The 19,156-nt window shown below is 39.3% G+C and overlaps 3 protein-coding genes, 1 non-coding gene and 6 pseudogenes across 4 annotated transcripts; 1 reads left to right on the top strand and 9 right to left on the bottom strand.

The window, feature by feature from the left end:
• Nucleotides 1-2: 2 nt before the first annotated feature.
• Nucleotides 3-1,772, bottom strand: LOC145899579 (large ribosomal subunit protein uL15-like). Its single transcript, XM_082988428.1, has 5 exons — nt 1,715-1,772; nt 1,457-1,520; nt 1,319-1,394; nt 674-845; nt 3-151 (listed from the first exon to the last, which is right to left on the bottom strand). The coding sequence occupies exons 1-5, from the start codon at nt 1,715-1,717 to the stop codon at nt 23-25; spliced, it is 444 nt and encodes a 147-aa protein (XP_082844554.1). The 5' UTR covers nt 1,718-1,772; the 3' UTR covers nt 3-22.
• LOC145899889 (small nucleolar RNA SNORA13) lies at nt 263-390 on the bottom strand. The gene has a single exon (XR_014402505.1). It is a non-coding gene; the product is annotated as a small nucleolar RNA SNORA13 (small nucleolar RNA).
• A 375-nt stretch (nt 1,773-2,147) lies between the features above and the next one.
• On the top strand, nt 2,148-4,140 carry LOC145899578 (ubiquitin-conjugating enzyme E2 J2-like). The gene is made up of 2 exons (XM_082988427.1): nt 2,148-2,530; nt 2,884-4,140. The coding sequence occupies exons 1-2, from the start codon at nt 2,255-2,257 to the stop codon at nt 3,451-3,453; spliced, it is 846 nt and encodes a 281-aa protein (XP_082844553.1). The 5' UTR covers nt 2,148-2,254; the 3' UTR covers nt 3,454-4,140.
• On the bottom strand, nt 3,945-6,052 carry LOC145899577 (testis-expressed protein 52-like). The gene is made up of 5 exons (XM_082988426.1): nt 5,834-6,052; nt 5,218-5,554; nt 4,642-4,781; nt 4,397-4,541; nt 3,945-4,069 (listed from the first exon to the last, which is right to left on the bottom strand). The coding sequence occupies exons 1-5, from the start codon at nt 5,995-5,997 to the stop codon at nt 3,965-3,967; spliced, it is 891 nt and encodes a 296-aa protein (XP_082844552.1). The 5' UTR covers nt 5,998-6,052; the 3' UTR covers nt 3,945-3,964.
• Nucleotides 6,053-7,386: 1,334 nt separating this feature from the next.
• Nucleotides 7,387-8,050, bottom strand: LOC145897179 (aldo-keto reductase family 1 member B1 pseudogene; annotated as a pseudogene).
• An 891-nt stretch (nt 8,051-8,941) lies between these two features.
• Nucleotides 8,942-9,943, bottom strand: LOC145899340 (1,5-anhydro-D-fructose reductase pseudogene; annotated as a pseudogene).
• A 442-nt stretch (nt 9,944-10,385) lies between these two features.
• LOC145899010 (aldo-keto reductase family 1 member B1 pseudogene) lies at nt 10,386-11,979 on the bottom strand (annotated as a pseudogene).
• A 1,346-nt stretch (nt 11,980-13,325) lies between these two features.
• LOC145899330 (1,5-anhydro-D-fructose reductase pseudogene) lies at nt 13,326-14,321 on the bottom strand (annotated as a pseudogene).
• Nucleotides 14,322-15,376: 1,055 nt separating this feature from the next.
• Nucleotides 15,377-16,850, bottom strand: LOC145899061 (aldo-keto reductase family 1 member B7 pseudogene; annotated as a pseudogene).
• A 701-nt stretch (nt 16,851-17,551) lies between these two features.
• On the bottom strand, nt 17,552-18,985 carry LOC145899036 (aldo-keto reductase family 1 member B7 pseudogene; annotated as a pseudogene).
• Nucleotides 18,986-19,156: the final 171 nt, after the last annotated feature.

Below are 19,156 nucleotides of genomic sequence, written 5' to 3'. Positions count from 1 at the left end.
GCAAGCTGCATGTTTGGTTTATTTACGCAACAAGGACACAAGTTCCTCCGACAGCTTTAATTTTTTCCTCGGCGCGGCGACTGAAAAATCTCGCTTTCACAATTACCGGCTGTTTGGGGAGCAAGCCTTTGCCCAAAACTTTGTAGTAACCCTGAATGAAAGAAAATATATATCATGAAACTAGTTACAGCAACAAAACAGTACGAAGTGTTTAAGATATGCACAGTTCTTACAAGTAATCTGTTGTATTTTCAGCTTATAAAACTGTTTGATATACCTGTCCTCCGTAACAGATTATTGTACAGGAAAAATGACAAGTAGTCAGATTACTGTTTGCCTATTTTGACGCTGAAAACTTTATTGAAATAAGTAAACAGCAACACTTAGGCATTTAAACTGCAAAGTTTGAAACAACATTAAATGTATGGGGCAAAAGTTATGGAAACAACTTTGTTAGTAATAAACAGATGCTTGCAACATCTATGCGGTAGTGATCGCAAATATCAGCATTACAACAGTTGCTAATATCAAGACTTCCTATTTTCAAGGTCTGCTCAATTCTTTTAGTGTTTGAAAAATTCCTGAATGTTATTTGAATTTCAGGATAAGTTATGAATCCAAATTTGTAATATTGGCTTAAAGTGAAAAGGGGCTCCAAAATACAAACACTTACTGCTTTGACGACATCGATGACGGGAGCAACATCTGTTCGGTCCTTGTAATGTTCGCGTGTTTGGTCACTTACAAGTGTCCACAGTTTGTCAAGGTTAAGAATCGGACATGCCTCCGGGTTTCTTTTCAAGTGAAAGTGGCGCATACCAACTTTTCCAAAGTAACCAGGATGGCTGTGATCAGACAAACACAAGAATTAAGGATTAACCCAATAAAATTTTACTAAGAAACAAATTGTCAGGTAAGCCCAATAAATGATACAATTAAACTCAGGAATTTTATTGTTGGATTCTCAAGTACAGGGCATCAACATAGTGGGTTAGATCCCTGTGCCAAGATTCCAGTTTATTGTTTGCAGATAACACTCTGAAAAGATCACTGGCACAAGAAATTTTCAGAACCTTTATGCTGCAAATATTTAACCAAAACCACAGAAAAAGTGTACACCACACAACAGCATTTTATTAGCGATCCATGGACAAAAATACTAATTTGCTATTTCAGCAATCCATGCAAAATATTTTCTAATATGGGCTGTATGTATAGCTTACATAAATCTAACCAAGCCCCTAACTTCTAAAATCACCAAATGTCACAAGTTAATACAGTAATAATAACAAAACATACTACTTGGCTACAGACTTACTATTTATCATAGTTAATCCTGTGGTGATGTTGTCCACCAGCGTTACCTCTGCCTCCGGGATGCTTTCGGTGTTTTCCTGAACAGAAATGTTAAAATCAGCTTTATTTTCGAGTTATTTTCACGGGCAGTGACACATACCTACGCGACCATGTCCGTGGCTTACGTGGCCACGCAACTTGCGCGTCTTCTTGAACCGAGACACCTGAAATGCAAAATATTAACTTGGCGATTGACTTGTAACACTTTCAATAGCTCAAGAACCATTTACGACACAGGTAACCACTTATTGTGTTTCAATTATCTTTACTGCCACTTCTGCTTTACTCTCGTCACGTTATTTTTAGACATCGCACTACATTTGAACAGATTTTCCCCGATATTGAGCTACCAGCTTACCATATTGATAGGTCGCGAAAAGACTGCTCCAGGTTGCGTGATGGTAGCGTCGGAGTATTCACATCGTTTCAGGATTATTTATTTTTTTATTTGAGCTGCCTGTTTACTTGTTTTAATTGAAACCCCACAACTTTCAATCTAAATCGAATATTTTTACGAATTTAAACATTTATAATATTTCAAAAAATATGACGAAATGCCAATTCAAAAGTTTCTGGTTGTATTACTTTTATGTTTGTCTGCCTACGTAAATGGCAAACAATGGTCACTGAGAATGTAATGCGTTTGTGTTTGTCTATCTATGTAAAAAATATTTATAATTCTTCATTTATTTAAAAAAAAAAAAACATTGAACTGTGATGAAAATCGTTGCAATCGATTGTTATATCAGGTAAATCCCCTTCAGACAAGACGTCCTTCATTTTTGTTTGGTTCCGTTTGGTCGTAAAGGAAACTTTAGTGTCTACTTTTTCGAAAAATGTAGTAGAAAAAAATAATTGTAGCACGTCGAATTTTAACTTGAACTTCTGTTGCAGGTTGATGACGGAACACTCAAGTTGTCAATTGAGTCAAAATAACAGCCTATTTATTCTTAGAATTATAAGCAAATTGTATAGTGTTCGTAAACTACAGTATATTTATACTTTTCTAAAACTACAGGCAAATAGTGCAATGTCTTCAAAACGTTCCTCGGCTAAAGTCCCATTAACAGCAACCCAGAGATTGAAACAGGACTACATCAGATTGAAGAAAGATCCAGTGCCTTACGTTACAGCTGAACCTTTGCCATCCAACATTTTGGAATGGCATTATGTGGTAAGATATTGTCTTCCACAAAATAAATATATATTATTCTCATCGTATCACAGACAAGATATATCACTAAAATATAATATTGACTGCGGTGTTAACCTTAATACAAAGCTTGTACTTTTAACACAAAGTTAAGTCATGCTTGATGTCAGTGTTGACATTCATAGACTTTTAGATAAAAGTTTGAACTATGCATAAATTTATTGTGTGTTTTTGCTGTTAGACCTTTCTTTAGCTGTTCTGATAACCTATGCTGAACTTAACTAAATCATTGTTACATACACAGACAGAGTGAATATAAATCAACAAATAAAATATTACAAACAAAATAATGCATATACTTTGTAATTATGTAGGTGCGAGGACCTGAAGATACACCTTATCATGGAGGTTACTATCATGGAAAACTTGTCTTTCCACGGGAGTTTCCCTTCAGGCCACCAGCAATATACATCACCACCCCCAATGGACGATTCAAGTGTAACCAAAGATTATGTCTCTCAATAAGCGACTTTCATCCAGATACATGGAACCCAGCATGGTCCGTGACCACTATTCTTACCGGACTCCTCAGTTTCATGGTTGAGGAAACCCCAACGTTAGGTTCAGTCGAAACTTCCGTGCTGACCAAGAGAAACTTAGCCACTTGTAGCTATTCGTTCAACCTAAAAAATGACACTTTCTGTGAACTTTTTCCCAGTATCGCCAATGAGATGAAGTCGAAAATGTCGGAGACCGTACAAGGACAAGCATCTTTGCAAGATGTAAAGTTGAAAACTGAATCAAGCACCCCTGAAAATACTAATAACCCGGTGCCCCAGCTTGCAAATCCTGAAGGAAACAGAGGTCTAACTAATCTTGTAATTCTTCTTGGAGTAGCAGCTTTCGGCATAGTTGTTAACAATATACTGAAGTCCCAAAACTGATCGCCTGCAGTTAGTACTTCATTAGGTAAGATATGCTTTGTGTAAATAAAGTATTGTTTTGATTGGAATTCTGGTTGGTGTAAAAAGGATACATTATGAAAGTTAATAAATTGTAAAATAAATGTGCAATAAATTGTATTGAAAGCATTTCAAGATTGTGGCATTTATGCACAGTACAATTGTACATTGGTTAAATTTTGAATGTGGTTGTTATTGGTTACTTGTTATTATAAAATGTATCTGTTTTTATTTTATTTTTCTTAGCTTGTTGTTGATTTTTAAATAGACATGTTCATTGTGTGATGACATGAGCATTTCGTGCTAACAAACGCATGTATATATGTGAAAATGTCTTTATGTTATTTATGTATAGATGTATTGTCTGTTCAGATGCACTAGATTATTTAACACTGCATTTGCCATTTTGGAGATCCATTTCATGCAAAGTCTTTAAGACACCATTTTTCCCATCGTTTACAACAGTAAATGTTTAAAACAAAAATATATTTTTTTAGTATGCGGCAAGCAGTTCGTGCTGGAGGGCTTGTTTCCGCACGTCTCTCATCTTCGTGTTCTGCTTTCTCCATTTATCTTTCTCTTTTTGTGTTTCCACCACCTGAAGTACAAAACTGACCTTTACTTTTGCAACTTCCAACATTTGATAGATTTTCATTAGTGCACAATAAAGGCAAATCATAATGTTGTTCTTCTTTATATAAAAAATTTCTGCTAGAACACCTAGTTTAAGAAAACAATTTTTTAAAGCTATTTTAAAATAATGAACAAAAATCACACAACCAGCCATGCCTTAAATAAACAAGAGTCTCTCAGAAAATAAAACTTAATAATTCTGGAGTAAGCCCAACTAATTCTCAAACAGTCCTAATATTTTCCAAATACAGGCAAAACGTTCGCAAACGGAGCGAACGTTTTGAACAATTACCCTGTCATATTCTGGGTTGTTCATTTTGTAGGAGAATTTCCAGAGTAGACCTTTGTGCCTGAGACTCGTGTTTCGGGACGCGAGAGATGCGGTGTCCGATTGTTGTTCGCGAAGCGGGTCGCTGCGTTGGGGAGGGTTTTGATACCTGGGAAATATGACGTCATAATTGAAATCTTTAATGATCCAAATCTTTATAATCGAAAAAGTTGTGTCTACTGAGGTAAAAAAAAACTTGTAAATTGCACCTGTTGTCGAGCGACATGGGTCTGTGCTTAATTCTTCCCTGTGCCTGGAGTCTGCGGAATGCGAGGGGAGGAAGGATCCTTCCCTTGTCGTCGGTAGGAGGGACTCTTGCATCCGACATCACGGACAACTTTCTCATCTCCTGGATTCAACGAACACATCGAAATTAAATTTAATTTGTAGCCATTTTAGAAATTGTGATAAGTTGGCCACAATTTGAACGACAAGGTAAAGTGTTGAGTCCAAAACAATAATTTATATTCATGTTTCGGTGATTGGCCATCTTGGAAACAATGAATTGTCAGCCATAAATGCAAGTAAACATTGAAGTAAAAAATTCCAAGGATGTTGCTCTCTTGCGACACCAAACCCAAGAAAATTGTGTTGATTTTAAACAAAAGAACATGGCGACATAACCTACACGTACGACCTCACAATTCCCATGAGTGTATTGTTTCACATACCCAGACAGATGAACATGTTATACATGGAATACATGTTGTGGCCTCCCGCCGAGCACTTGGCGGTGGCTTAAAAGCATATCACTAAGTGTGGACTGTTTATTACGTCACAATCACCTCTAACTCTTTCTCCGTCCACGTGATCTTCTTCTGTTTCCGCAACGGGTCGCGGAAAATATCGCCGTATTTGATAAATCTCGCGTAGGTAAAGTTCCCCATTCGCGACGGAGGGGGTATATTCAGGGGGTACATGGATGCGATGGTTGCTGACGTCCCTCGGCTTTGGGGACTGTATTGGATTGCCCCCCTGCTGCTAAAATTCCGCCACACGTTGGCGTTGTAGGATGGGTCAGGGTTGGGGGGCAACAGGGGCTCGAGTTGCCCAGCGTCGACCCACGTTTGATACGACTCCAGGGGGTATATGATCGTTGATTCATTGCGGAACGTACGGAGCCTGCGATTAAGCAACAATATGAACTGTTTCTATAGTCCATATGGGCACAAAAAGTTATTGAACTGGGCTTCTGTTTTGGTACAGCGATGTTTTTTTAATATTAGTATTATCCAGAACATATTTACTTGATTGTTTTGTGCTGACGCTGCCAGGCACAATGTTAAATTAACTTTAAAAAAGCTCCATTGTTATCGAAAACTAATGAAGAATTAAGGTCCGTTTGATAACGACTGTAACGTAATTTTTACCAGAGAAACGTTAAATTAGACATATGCTTACTTGTGATTTAAACATATTTTTGTATCGGTGGTTGGACTTTTCCGTGTGGCCAATCGGGTTTCCGGTCTCGGCGAAAATGCGGTGAAGTGCGGGTCGTTGTGAGCATAAAGTTCTTCCCTCTCTTGCAATGAACCGTGGTGATTCGGACTGCCTGGCGACGACATCTTGCATAAGACAAAATTTCTAAACCACTACCTCTTGCTTCCTTGGACGGAATCACCTGCTGTAAATTCAAAATTATTCAGGAGAACTTTTTTGTTTGATTTTAAATTGGTAATCATCCGAAAACCGTAGCATGTTCCTTATAAATTTCGAGCAATTTCACTTAATAATTACCACAATTAACAGTAACTATCACGTTTTGTTTTACACAGCATATCAACTATCTTCGTAATAAACGTTAGGACTGCAACATCTATACAACTATTTGAATAAAACGCTTTGAAGTCTCGCTAGACAGATACCTGGTGTTAAAGTTTATAATGACTTGCCTCAGCATAGCCAACCATCATTATTAATTCATAAATCTCCAACGCGTGACACTGTAGGGTGCAAACCACCTGTCGACTTGAAAATATCTTGCTATACTGACTATATTGAAAACGTTTTGTATTGTATTATTGTATACCACTCATCTCTTTCGAAATCCAATTTGTTTATGCTAAATGAAAACAGTTGTAATCCCACGTTCCATTTACCTTTGCCAATATGTTTGTTATCGCTCTCTTTATTAAGTCGCAAACTGGCGTTGTTAGTTGATGTAAGTGTACCTGCATTTAATACATACAATACTGTTACTAAAACCAGTTACATTATGACATTAACAATGGCTACATTTGCTCTGCCTAAATAGTTGCTAAGCTCTTTGGCGCCTGACGCTGCCTTATGGCGCGTGTTGTTTGATGAGTGGAACACAATCGAAAGCCAACAATGGAATCGAACGCCGCGATCCCGCTGCTATTGTTTCCATAGTAAACAATGGGAGTCAGAGTATCACACTTGTGACGTCATAAGTGTACACTGTGACGCGACCAAGAGGGAAAGAGTGGTTTACATATTCTGCTTTTACCGGATGAGTCTGGGAAACAGATTGGCATTGGAAAATTTTTGTCCAAACTGAAAGTTGTGTGGAAAGGTATTTGCGAAAACGATTTCGAAGCAAATGTAATCGAAAAAAGCTCACAATTTCTAACTTTAGTTGAACGCCCATGGAAAGGAATTCGCGATGCTTGGACTAACTAACGAAACAACAAATCAATTGATCAATATGATTATTCGTAGCGAGGTATACGTTGGAAGTCTATTACCCAAACACAGTCACCGAAAATTACAAGCAAATTAATTTTGAAGAGGAGAGCCAAATTCACGTTCAGAATGCAATAGAAACCAAAACGTGTGTACCGGAGAAAAAGCACATGAATGACGAAGAATTTTCAAATTCACAATGAAGAGTATTACTGAGAAACAACTTCGAAATAGATCAACTTTATTCCATCATGTGTATTTGCAAATGACAAGCGAATCACAAAGAGAGCAAATCTACATTTTAACTATCACTCCGAATAATTTTCGCGAAATGGGCAGTACCTGTGTTTTGTATCCATAGCCGAGAGGAAAAGTCTTTGTCCCCTTTCAAGCGAAAATATCTCACGCATTTTAGCATCAATCAGTGTGAAATCGAACACATTTATGTTCTCCTCTATCCGCGACGGGTTCACACTTTTCGGAATCACGACAAGACCTCTTTGTAGGGCGAATCTCAGTGCGATCTGTGCTGGGGTTTTGCCTCTTGTTTCAGCTAAACTTTTTAGTATTGGATCCTCCAGGACAAGCGGTCCTCGCTGTTGAACGTTGGGACGATCTGCAGAACCAATAGGACAAAAACCTGTTTTTACAATGTCGTTAGACTGACACAGTTTGACCAAAGAATGTTGGTTGAAATATGGCTGACTTTCTATTTGATTTGAGCTGGGTTTGTGGCTGGATTCGCGCAGTTTTACAAAGTATGGTGGTGATGAACAAATCCTCCCTTTTCACAACTCCTTCGTCCATTTTAGCTTTCAAGGCATCACCAATTACATCTTCGTTTCCGTATATGAACGCACAATCAAAGTGACGATAACCAAGGTCGATGGCTGTGGTAATGGCGTTGTACACGTCATCTGCTTCGGCTTTGGAAGTGCCCAAACCAAGAACTGGCATTTTAATCCCTGCCATTTCGATTCCAATCGTCGGTATTTTAAAATCCATATTGCTGGCAGTTGACGGGCCTTGCAAAAATATATTTACAAAGCTGGTGAAAATGCAATGAGTCAAAATTCGTAAAACGATTTTTACAATTACTGATGCAACTATCCATCTTAAGTGAAAAAAAATGGCGCGCCCCTGATGCGCAAGCTAACCAACCGAATAAATTGTCTCAGTTCTAGATCATATGTCATGTTTTGATCTGCCTGCACACGCGCCCTAAAGCGGCACGCATCATCACTTTGCGCTGTTTTGTAAAAGTAAACATTGTTTTTCTTTCAGCATTTTGTTGTCTGCTTGACGCGATTCGCTGGATATGCAGGCTATTGAACTGCTTGCACTGTCAACCGCTCAAGTGTCACTAAACTCTGCTGAAACAACTCATATACTTATCTAGGGCAAACACATACGTACAAGAGCACTTAAAAATGTGCGCTTGACTTGTTATCATAAAGCATAATATTTTTAAATCAATAATCAAAATCTTTCTTTCTTCTAAAATTCAATATGTTTCAGGCAATTCTATATCTCAGTAAGTTTTTCAGCCAAGATAAATGCTGCGCGATGTTTTGATGGAATGCCCTGAAAGAACATAGACTTATAGTTGCTGGAACAATACCGTTTTGACGTGACGAAAACAAACGAAAGTTTGCTTTGCGTGCAGGAAGTTTTACAACCGAAGAGAAAATAAACAGTTTAGACGTTAGACCCGTGAACAGCTGTTGCAATAAAAACAGAAACCTTCTATATTCTCATTTTATTTCCAAAACCTCAGCGATGGCAATAAACGAAGGTTTCGACTACGCGATAAATCGTCCACAAAACAAGTACACCTTCTCTAATTAAGGTCCCCATTATATTTTACTCGGAATAATCCACGCGATATGGGTGGTACTTATGCTTTGTGTCCATATCAGAAAGAGAAAGTCTTTGTCCCCTTTCAAGCGAAAATATCTCACGCATTTCAGCATCAGTCAGTGTGAAATCGAACACATTTATGTTCTCCTCTATCCGCGACGGGTTCACACTTTTCGGAGTAACGACAAGACCTCTTTGTATGGCGAATCTTAGTGCGATCTGTGCTGGAGTTTTGCCTCTTTTTTCTGCTTAACCGTTTAGTGTTGGATCCTCCAGGACAAGCGGTCCTTGCTTTTCAACGTTACGGCGGCCTGAGGAACCAATGGGACAAAAACCTGTTACTACAATGTCGTTAGACTGACACAACTTGACCAAAGAATCTTGGTTGAAATATGGATGACTTTCTACTTGAATATTGTTGGGTTTGTGACTGGATTCGCGCAGAAGTCTGTTCAACTGAAACTCGTTGAAGTTGCTCACCCCCAATAATTTTGCACGACCGGAACATTTGAACTTTTGCATTGCGTTCCAAGTATCAACGTAATCCATTTCCTCGTCCACAACCGGATTCGAATAAACAGCCAAAGCGTCCATGTCCATGGCTGGATTCGAATTATGAGTAAAAGGGTCCATTCCGCAATATTGCCATGCTTGTGGAGCGTGAAGCAGATACAAATCAACATAATACAGTTTTAAACGTCGCAAGGATTCGCCGAAACACTCTTGCATGTGTTTGGGTCTGTTAAACGTTATCCATAGTTTAGTGGTGATGAACAAATCCTCCCTTTTCACAACTCCTTCGTCCATTTTAGCTTTCAAGGCATCACCAATTACATCTTCGTTTCCGTATATGAACGCACAATCAAAGTGACGATAACCAAGGTCTATCGCTTTGGTGATGGCGTTGCGAAAGTCCCCTGCTTCAGCTCTGGAGGTGCCCAAACCAAGAACAGGCATTTTAATACCCGCTGGTTTTATTTGATTTCTCGGTATTATGACACTCATGTTGCTACAAGTGGCGGGACTTACCTAAATTATATTTTCAAACTGATCAAACAGGTGTTTGCCAAAAGTAGTCACACAAATTTTGAATTGCTAAAATATCAATAGATCAGGACGCATTTTTAAAACAACTGTGACTTTTTCGCTTCCAAACTTAGTATTGTGTACAACGACTGCATGTTTGTGTAAGTCCATCATTCTCCACAAATCTACTCAAATACAAGCGAAGTATTTCATGTTGTCTAACAAACAAAGTGCAGTCATACCTGTACTTCACCAGAACGAATCGCAACTAACTTGAGCATATATAGAGCGACCACGGGTAACTATATATAATTTATTGTAGATTCCATTAATCGCCACGATATCATTGACGAAACTAACCGCCATCACGAACGAACTTATTGCAACAGTAAATCGATGCAAGCATTGCTAACCATTCATTGATATGTAATGTTCCAATTTGCAGCACACCAACGCGTTCGATTTAAGTCCCACTTGCGGTTGGTTACGCAAACACACAGACGCACATCCTTGACTTGATATCATTAGGAAAGTCAAATATATTTTCGGAAAGAGGACGAAGAACGTTAAAAAAACTAACGTACACCAAAGACATGGCACCGAAACGAGGAAGCAAATTGTCCACAACCAAAGATAAACTAACAAGTTTAAGGTTATGAAGTGTTACCAGGAAACGATATTCAAATACATTTGCAAGAACAAAGGGGTCGAAAGGTTTTCATTCATTTTTACTCAGAATAATTTTCGCGAAATGGGTGGTACTTATGCTTTATGTGAAAATCAAAAAAACAAAGTCTTTGACCCCTTTCAAGAGAAAATATCTCACGCATTTCAGCATCAGTCAGTGTGAAATCGAACACATTCATGTTCTCCTCTATCCGCGACGGGTTCACACTTCTTGGAATCACGGCAAGATCTCTTTGTATGGCGAATCTCAGTGCGATCTGTGCTGGGGTTTTGCCTCTTGTTTCAGCTAAACGTTTCAGCGTTGGATCCTCCAGGACAAGGGGTCCTTGCTTTTCAACGTTTGGACGACTTGGCGAACCAATGGGACAATGACCTATTACCACAATGCCGTTAGACTGACACAGTTTGACCAAAGAATCTTGGTTGAAATATGGATGATTTTCTATTTGATTTATGCTGGGTTTGTGGCTGGATTCGCGCAGAAGTCTCTTTGACTGAAACTCGTTGAAGTTGCTCACCCCCAACAATTTTGCACGACCAGAACTTTTAAACTTTTGCATTGCGTTCCAAGTGTCAACGTAATCCATTTCCTCGTCCACAACTGCATTCGAATAAAGAGGTAAAGCGTCCATGTCCATAGCTGGATTCGAATTAGGAGTAAAAGGGTCCATTCCACAATATTGCCATGCGTGTGGAGCGTGAAGCAGATACAAATCAATATAATCCAGTTTTAAACGTCGCAAAGATTCGTCGAAACACTCTTGCATGTGTTCGGGTCTGTGAAAAGTAATATATAGTTTAGTGGTGATGAACAAATCCTCCCTTTTCACAACTCCTTCGTCCATTTTAGCTTTCAAGGCATCACCAATTACATCTTCGTTTCCGTATATGAACGCACAATCAAAGTGACGATAACCAAGGTCTATGGCTGTGGTAATGGCGTTGTACAGGTCATCTCCTTTGGTTCTGGAAGTGCCCAACCCCAAAACAGGCATTTTAATACCCTCTGGTTTGACTTCAATCGTCGGTATTTTGGCATCCATGCTGCAACTAGTGGTGGATTTGTTGAACTATAGCTGCAAAGCTGGTCGAATAGAAGTTTTCCAAAAGCAACAGTTTTGCTCTTTTTAAACTCACTAGCAGGAAGATGACTCCGAATTACCACTTTAATAAATCAGACATATGCCAATAAATCTTAGGCCGGCCAATAGCTTGACAAATCTTGGTAAAGTATCTTTTCACAACGATGATGTATAATCCCATTAAACAGACACAAGAATCAAGAATTTATTTAGTGTATGCAGGCAGTTAAGTTACATCTCTATAACAGCAACACCTTGTGAAACACAAGACAATGTTACACAACTGCAGTTAAAACATGCCTTTCTGGACTAAATGTTGCGGTTGGGTTACATCAACACCCCAAACACAACTTTGACTAATGTGCTGCATTCACACTTCTCGGCTAATAGCGTGCATCACAATTACATATGTTCAGTCCCAAATCTTGTTTAATTACTTGATAAAAATGTACTAATGTTTCGGCAAAACCCGATCGCTGCACCCAAAGCCGATCGCTTAAAACTTCACGCATCACTGCCCACTGCTTTAAATGAACAAAATTGAAACCTTGTTTTTCTTGCTTTCAAGGACTACTGGTCAAGCGTTACAACACTCGGTTGGAACAAATATGCTGGCTATTTGAAACGACAGCGATAAAGGTTTGGCTATCGCGTGAATGATGATGATCAATCAGCGCATTTTCACATAATCAGTTAAACGCGATTGATCCTTCATTGAAGATTTATTTTTTTTTGAAAATATTTGCAACAAGCCTTGTAAGCATATAACTAAGCGCTGTAGTCTTATTGTGGTTGTAGGTCACTCTGGCTACTATACCATAATGCGCAAGGAGCTTGGGAAGTTTTTCATACTGCCAATAAGCCCCAAAGCTTAAGATAGCTACCAAAGGCAAAAATACTGTGAATGCGAAGTTGTTTTGAAAAATCACCACAGGGTTTGCGTCACAGACAAGGACATGTTAAACCACACGGGGACCGGCAACGATTATCACCAGCATGTCTCGGGTCCGCCATCGAAGTTTTTACTGACTGTCAACCTGCCTATCCGTATCCCTTATTCAAAACACAGAAACTCGCACCTGAACAACTGCAACTGCGAAGTGTCTGGACAAACCGACGCGACTCGCACATGCTGCGGGTGATACTAAACGCTACCACGCATCACAGCTCTTCTAGAGCACCTTTCAAAACCTGTTAGCGTGCTTTTCTGCCAAAGCACTGTGGATGAACTGCAAAGACAGCAAACACTACTTACTAGCACTCGAAAAGGGGAAATCAGAGTGCACATTACGAGACCTCACACAAAATCTAGTAGTAGAGGCTTCAGATGTACAGGCTCTTTACCCAAGCCTGGACCGAGGTTCAATAAAAAAGACACTGGAACATGCACTGCATGCCCATGCCAGGTACAGTGCCGCAGGCCGGGGTCTACTAGTCCAGCTTACAATGTACAGTCTGGAAAAGGTTGTTACTCAATTCGACAACAGCATTTCGATTAACATTTTTGCAAACAATGATCGTAAAATAGAATGCAAAGCGTATGAAGTAGTAATCGTATATGTTATGATGCCAAAAAGTTCTTCATTTGTATTTTACTCGGAATAATTCTTGCGATATGGGTGGTACTTATGCTTTATGTGCATGACAAAAAAAGAAAGTCTTTGTCCCCTTTCAAGGGAAAATATCTCGCGTATTTCAGCATCAGTCAGTGTGAAATCGAACACATTCATGTTCTCTTCTATCCGCGACGGGTTCACACTTCTTGGAATCACAACAAGACCTCTTTGTATGGCGAATCTCAGTGCGATCTGTGCTGGGGTTTTGCCTCTTGTTTCAGCTAAACGTTTCAGTGTTGGATCCTCCAGGACAAGTGGTCCTCGCTTTTCAACGTTTGGACGACCCGGCGAACCAATGGGGCAGTGACCTATTACCACAATGCCATTAGCCTGACACAACTTGACCAAAGAATCTTGGTTGAAATATGGATGATTTTCTATTTGATTTATGCTGGGTTTGTGGCTGGATTCGCGCAGAAGTCTCTTCAACTGAAACTCGTTAAAGTTGCTCACCCCCAATAACTTTGCAGAACTTTTAAACTTTTGCATTGCGTTCCAAGTATCAACGTAATCCATTTCCTCGTCCACAACCGGATTCGAATAAACAGCCAAAGCGTCCATGTCCATGGCTGGATTCGAATTATGAGTAAAAGGGTCCATTCCGCAATATTGCCATGCGTGTGGAGCGTGAAGCAGATACAAATCAACATAATCCAGTTTTAAACGTCGCAGGGATTCGTCGAAACACTCTTGCATGTGTTCGGGTCTGTTAAACGTTATCCATAGTTTAGTGGTGATGAACAAATCCTCCCTTTTCACAACTCCTTCGTCCATTTTAGCTTTCAAGGCATCACCAATTACATCTTCGTTTCCGTATATGAACGCACAATCAAAGTGACGATAACCAAGGTCGATGGCTGTGGTAATGGCGTTGTACAAGTCATCTCCTTTGGTTCTGGAAGTGCCCAACCCCAAAACAGGCATTTTAATACCCTCTGGTTTGACTTCAATCGTCGGTATTTTGACATCCATGCTGCAACTAGTGGTGGATTTGTTGAACTAAATCTGCAAGCTGGTCGAATAGAAGTTTTCCAAAAGCAACAGTTTTTTTTTTAAACTCACTGGCAGGAAGATGACTCCGAATTACCACTTTAATAAATCAGTCATATGCCAATAGATCTTAGGCCGGCCAATAGCTTGACAAATCTTGGTAAAGTATCTTTTCACAACGATGATGTATAATCCCATTAAACAGACACAAGAATCAAGAATCGATTTAGTGTATGCAGGCAGTTAAGTTACATCTCTATAACAGCAACACAAAGTGAAACACAAGACGATGTTAGACAACTGCAGTTAAAATATGCCTTACTGCGCTAAAAGTTGCGGTTGGGTTACATCAACACCACAAATATAACTTTGATTTACTAATATGCTGCATTCACACTTTTCGGCTAATAGCGTGCAGCACAATCACACAATGTGCAATCCCCAATCTTGTTTAATTACTAAGTAAATATGTACTAATGTTTCGGCAAAACCCAATCGCTGCACACAAAGCCAGCCGATCACTTAAAATGTCACACATCAGTGCCCACTGCTATCAATGTAAAAAATTAAAACTTTGCTTTTCTTGCCTTCAAGGACTACAGGCCAAGCGTAACAACACTCTGTTAGAACAAATATGCTGGCTATTAGAAATGACAGCGATAAAGGTTTGGCTATCGCGTGAATGGTGATGATCAATCAGCGCATTTTCACATAATCAGATAAACGCGAGTAACCCATTCTGAAGATTCATTTTGTTTTGGAAATATTTGCAACAAATCTTGTTAGTATATAACTATGAGTCATTGTTGTAACATTATCTGATTGTCGTTCCAAAACCGAATACTGCTTTGTGTGTGGGAAGTTTTACAACTGAAGACACAAACGCTATTAGCATCGGAACTGTCAGTAACAGTTGTCATAACAATCAAAATCATTCATCTTAGTATTTTATTCCACTAAGCAAGCGCATTGGCAGCAAAAATACAATTTTAACTTTCTACTTTCTCCAATTTCAATCAATCGCCTTCATCATCATCATCATATCCTCTTCTCCTACTTCTTCTTAAACCTCCGCGATGTTGTGACTTTGAAACAGAATTCTTATAACTGTATTTTGGTTCCATTTTTTGCAAACGATGACTGTGTAAAGAAATGCAAAGCGTATGAACTAGTAAGCGTATATTACATATGGTGCCAAACAGTTTGTTGTTTCTTTTACTCAGAATAATTCTCACGAAATGGGTGGTACTTCTGCTTGATGTGCATAGCAAAAAGAGAAAGTCTTTGTCCCCTTTCAAGCGAAAATATCTCACGCATTTCAGCATCAGTCAGTGTGCAATCGAACACATTCATGTTCTCCTCTATCCGCGACGGGTTCACACTTTTTGGAATCACCACAAGACCTCTTTGTATGGCGAATCTTAATGCGATTTGTGCTGGAGTTTTGCCTCTGGTTTCAGCTAAACGTTTCAGTGTTGGATCCTCCAAGACAAGTGGGCCTCGCTTTTCAACGTTGGGACGATCTGCAGAACCAATTGGACAAAAACCTGTTACTACAATGTCGTTAGACTGACACAGTTTGACCAAAGAATCTTGGTTGAAGTATGGATGACTTTCTATTTGATTTGTGCTGGGTTTGTGACTGGATTCACGCAGAAGTCTCTTTAACTGAAACTCGTTCAAGTTGCTCACCCCCAACAATTTTGCACGACCGGAACTTTTAAACTTTTGCATTACGTTCCAAGCGTCAACGTAATCCATTTCCTCGTCCACAATTGGATTCAAATACTGAACAAAAGCGTTAATGTCCACAACTGGATTCGAATTAGGAGTAAAAGGGTCCATTCCGCAATATTGCCATGCTTGTGGAGCGTGAAGCAGATACAAATCAACATAATCCAGTTTTAAACGTCGCAAGGATTCGTCGAAACACTCGTGCATGTGTTCGGGTCTATTAAACGTTATCCATAGTTTAGTGGTGATGAACAAATCCTCCCTTTTCACAACTCCTTCGTCCATTTTAGCTTTCAGTGCATCACCAATTACATCTTCGTTTCCGTATATGAACGCACAATCAAAGTGACGATAACCAAGGTCTATGGCTGTGGTAATGGCGCTGTACACGTCATCTCCTTTGGTTCTGGAAGTGCCCAAACCAAGAACAGGTAATTTTATACCCTCTGGTTTGACTTCAATCGTTGGTGTTTTGGTATCCATGCTGCAAATAGTGGTGGATTTGTTGAACTATATCTACAAACCTGATCGAATGAAAGTTGACCAAAACCAACAGTCTATCAAGACACACTTCTGAATTAGTTTTGCTCTTTCAAATTTCACTAGCAGGCAGATGACTCCGAATTAACATTTTTATTAATCAAACTTATGCCAGTAAATCTTAGGCCGGCTAATAGCTTGACAAATCTGAGTAAAATATCTTTTCACAACGATGATGGATAATCCCATTGAACAGATACAATAATCAAGAATCTAATCAGTGTATGCAGGCAGTTAAGTTACATCTCTATAACAGCAACACAAAGTGAAACACAGGACAATGTTACACAACTGCAGGTAAATCATTCCTTACTGCGCTAAATATCGCGGTTGGTTAAATCAATACCCAAAAAACAACTTTGATTTGCCAATGTGCTGCCTTCGCACTTCTCGGCTAATAGCGTGCATCACAATCACAAAGTGTTCAGTCTAAAATCTTGCTGAATTACTAAATAAAAATGCACCAATATTTCTGCTAAACCTGATCGCTGCACCCAAAGCCAGCGGATCGCTTAAAACTTCACGCATCACTACCCACTGCTTAAAATGTACAAAATTGAAACCTTGTTTTTCTTGCTTTCAAGGACTACAGGTCAAGCGTAACAACACTCTGTTAGAACAAATATGCTGGCTATTAGAAATGACAGCGATAAAAGTTTGGTTATCGCGTGAATGGTGATGATAAATCAGCGCATTTTCTCATGATCAGATAAACGCAATTAATCCTTCTTTGAAGATTTATTTTGTTTTGGAAAAAGCCTTGTAAGTATATAACTATGATCAATGTTGTAACTTTCTCGTAATGTCGTTCCAAAACCGAATACTGCTTTTTGTGTGTGGGAAGTTTTCAATCATCATCATCATCATCATCAGATTCTCCTCTCCTATACACCTTCTCAATTTTTAAACAGGATTATTACAATTGTATTTCGGCTCCCGTTTAGCAAACGATGATCGTGCAAAGAAATGCAAAGCTTGCGAACTAATAAGCTTAATTATATTAAATATATGGTGCCAAAAAGTTCTTCGTTAGTTTTTTACTCGGAATAATTCTCGCGATATGGGTGGTACTTATGCTTTATGTGCATTAAAAAAAGACAAAGTCTTTGTCCCTTTTCAAGCGAAAATATCTCACGCATTTCAGCAGCAGTCAGTGTGAAATCGAATACATTCATGTTCTCCTCTATCCGCGACGGGTTCACACTTTTTGGAATCACGACAAGACCTCTTTGTATGGCGAATCTTAGAGCGATCTGTGCTGGAGTTTTGCCTCTTGTTTCAGCTAAACGTTTTAGTGTTGGATCAACCAGGACAAGTGGACCTCGCTTTTCAACGTTGGGACGATCTGCAGAACCAATTGGACAAAAACCTGTTACTACAATGTGGTTAGACTGACACAACTTGACCAAAGAATCTTGGTTGAAGTATGGCTGACTTTCTATTTGATTTATGCTGGGTTTGTGGCTGGATTCGCGCAGAAGTCTCTTTAACTGAAACTCGTTAAAGTTGCTCACCCCCAACAATTTTGCACGACCAGAACTTTTGAACTTTTGCATTGCGTTCCAAGTGTCAACGTAATCCATTTCCTCGTCCATAACTGGATTCAAATAATGGGTAAAGACGTCCATTCCACAATATTGCCATGCGTGCGGACCATGAAGCAGATGCAAATCAACATAATCCAGTTTTAAACATCGCAAGGATTCGTCGAAACACTCTTGCATGTGTTCGGGTCTGTTAAAAGTTACCCATAGTTTAGTGGTGATGAACAAATCCTCCCTTTTCACAACTCCTTCGTCCATTTTAGCTTTCAAGGCATCACCAATTACATCTTCGTTTCCGTATATGAACGCACAATCAAAGTGACGATAACCAAGGTCTATGGCAGTGGTAATGGCGTTGTACAAGTCATCTGCTTTGGCTCTGGAGGTGCCCAACCCCAATACAGGCATTTTAATACCCTCAGGTTTAATTTCAACTGTTGGTATTTTAACATCCATGAAGCTTGTAGTGTCGGCCATTTTGTATTTGCACAGCTGGTGTTAGTCAAAACAAGTTTTTTGATTGCTTCACTGCGATTGAATTTGCCAAACTACCTTTAAATTAAACCGAACCAAATCAATGGTATGTTCAACCTGCAGCACCTTGCAATGAACGTTGCCCCAATGTATGGTGCCAAAGTCAAACATAAGGCCTACTATACATCTGACTCCTAATAAAACAAAAGTTTACTGACATTCACAAGATTTACCCTTGAAATTAATTCGGGTTTAACAAACGCTCTGCGACAAAGCCTTATTGCAAGTTCATTACGGTACCACACTTTCTAGTCCCGATAACTTCGTCTCGCCTGTTAAAGATAGTTCGTGTGCTCGCCCGGCGCAAGCATACTTCTAATTTGGGCAGCAGCCAAAGCGAACTCAGTCGCTGAGAAACGTCCCGCATCGCTTGCGGGGTTTTGTGAAGTGAACCGTTTGATAAGCTTGTTTACAAAGCTCACCAGTCAAGCGTACAACATTAGACATGGGAAATTGCTTCACAGG

This window comes from Ascidia mentula, chromosome 4, assembly GCF_947561715.1.
Source record: "Ascidia mentula chromosome 4, kaAscMent1.1, whole genome shotgun sequence".
NCBI lineage: Eukaryota > Metazoa > Chordata > Ascidiacea > Phlebobranchia > Ascidiidae > Ascidia > Ascidia mentula.
This window is presented reverse-complemented; position numbering and strand designations above follow the sequence as displayed.

Bases quoted from the DNA above. Each gene is read 5' to 3' on its own strand.
- LOC145899579 (XM_082988428.1), bottom strand. The intron at 1,395-1,456 runs GTATGTGTCACT...ATTTCTGTTCAG, and splicing joins CCACGGACATGGTCGCGTAG to GAAAACACCGAAAGCATCCC. The intron at 846-1,318 runs GTAAGTCTGTAG...GTCTGATCACAG, and splicing joins AGGATTAACTATGATAAATA to CCATCCTGGTTACTTTGGAA.
- LOC145899578 (XM_082988427.1), top strand. From the start codon at position 2,255: ATGACGGAACACTCAAGTTGTCAATTGAGTCAAAATAACAGCCTATTT. The intron at 2,531-2,883 runs GTAAGATATTGT...GTAATTATGTAG, and splicing joins TTTTGGAATGGCATTATGTG to GTGCGAGGACCTGAAGATAC.
- LOC145899577 (XM_082988426.1), bottom strand. From the start codon at position 5,997: ATGTCGTCGCCAGGCAGTCCGAATCACCACGGTTCATTGCAAGAGAGG. The intron at 4,782-5,217 runs GTGATTGTGACG...CGTTGAATCCAG, and splicing joins GGACGGAGAAAGAGTTAGAG to GAGATGAGAAAGTTGTCCGT. The intron at 4,070-4,396 runs GTAATTGTTCAA...TTTGTACTTCAG, and splicing joins ACAACCCAGAATATGACAGG to GTGGTGGAAACACAAAAAGA.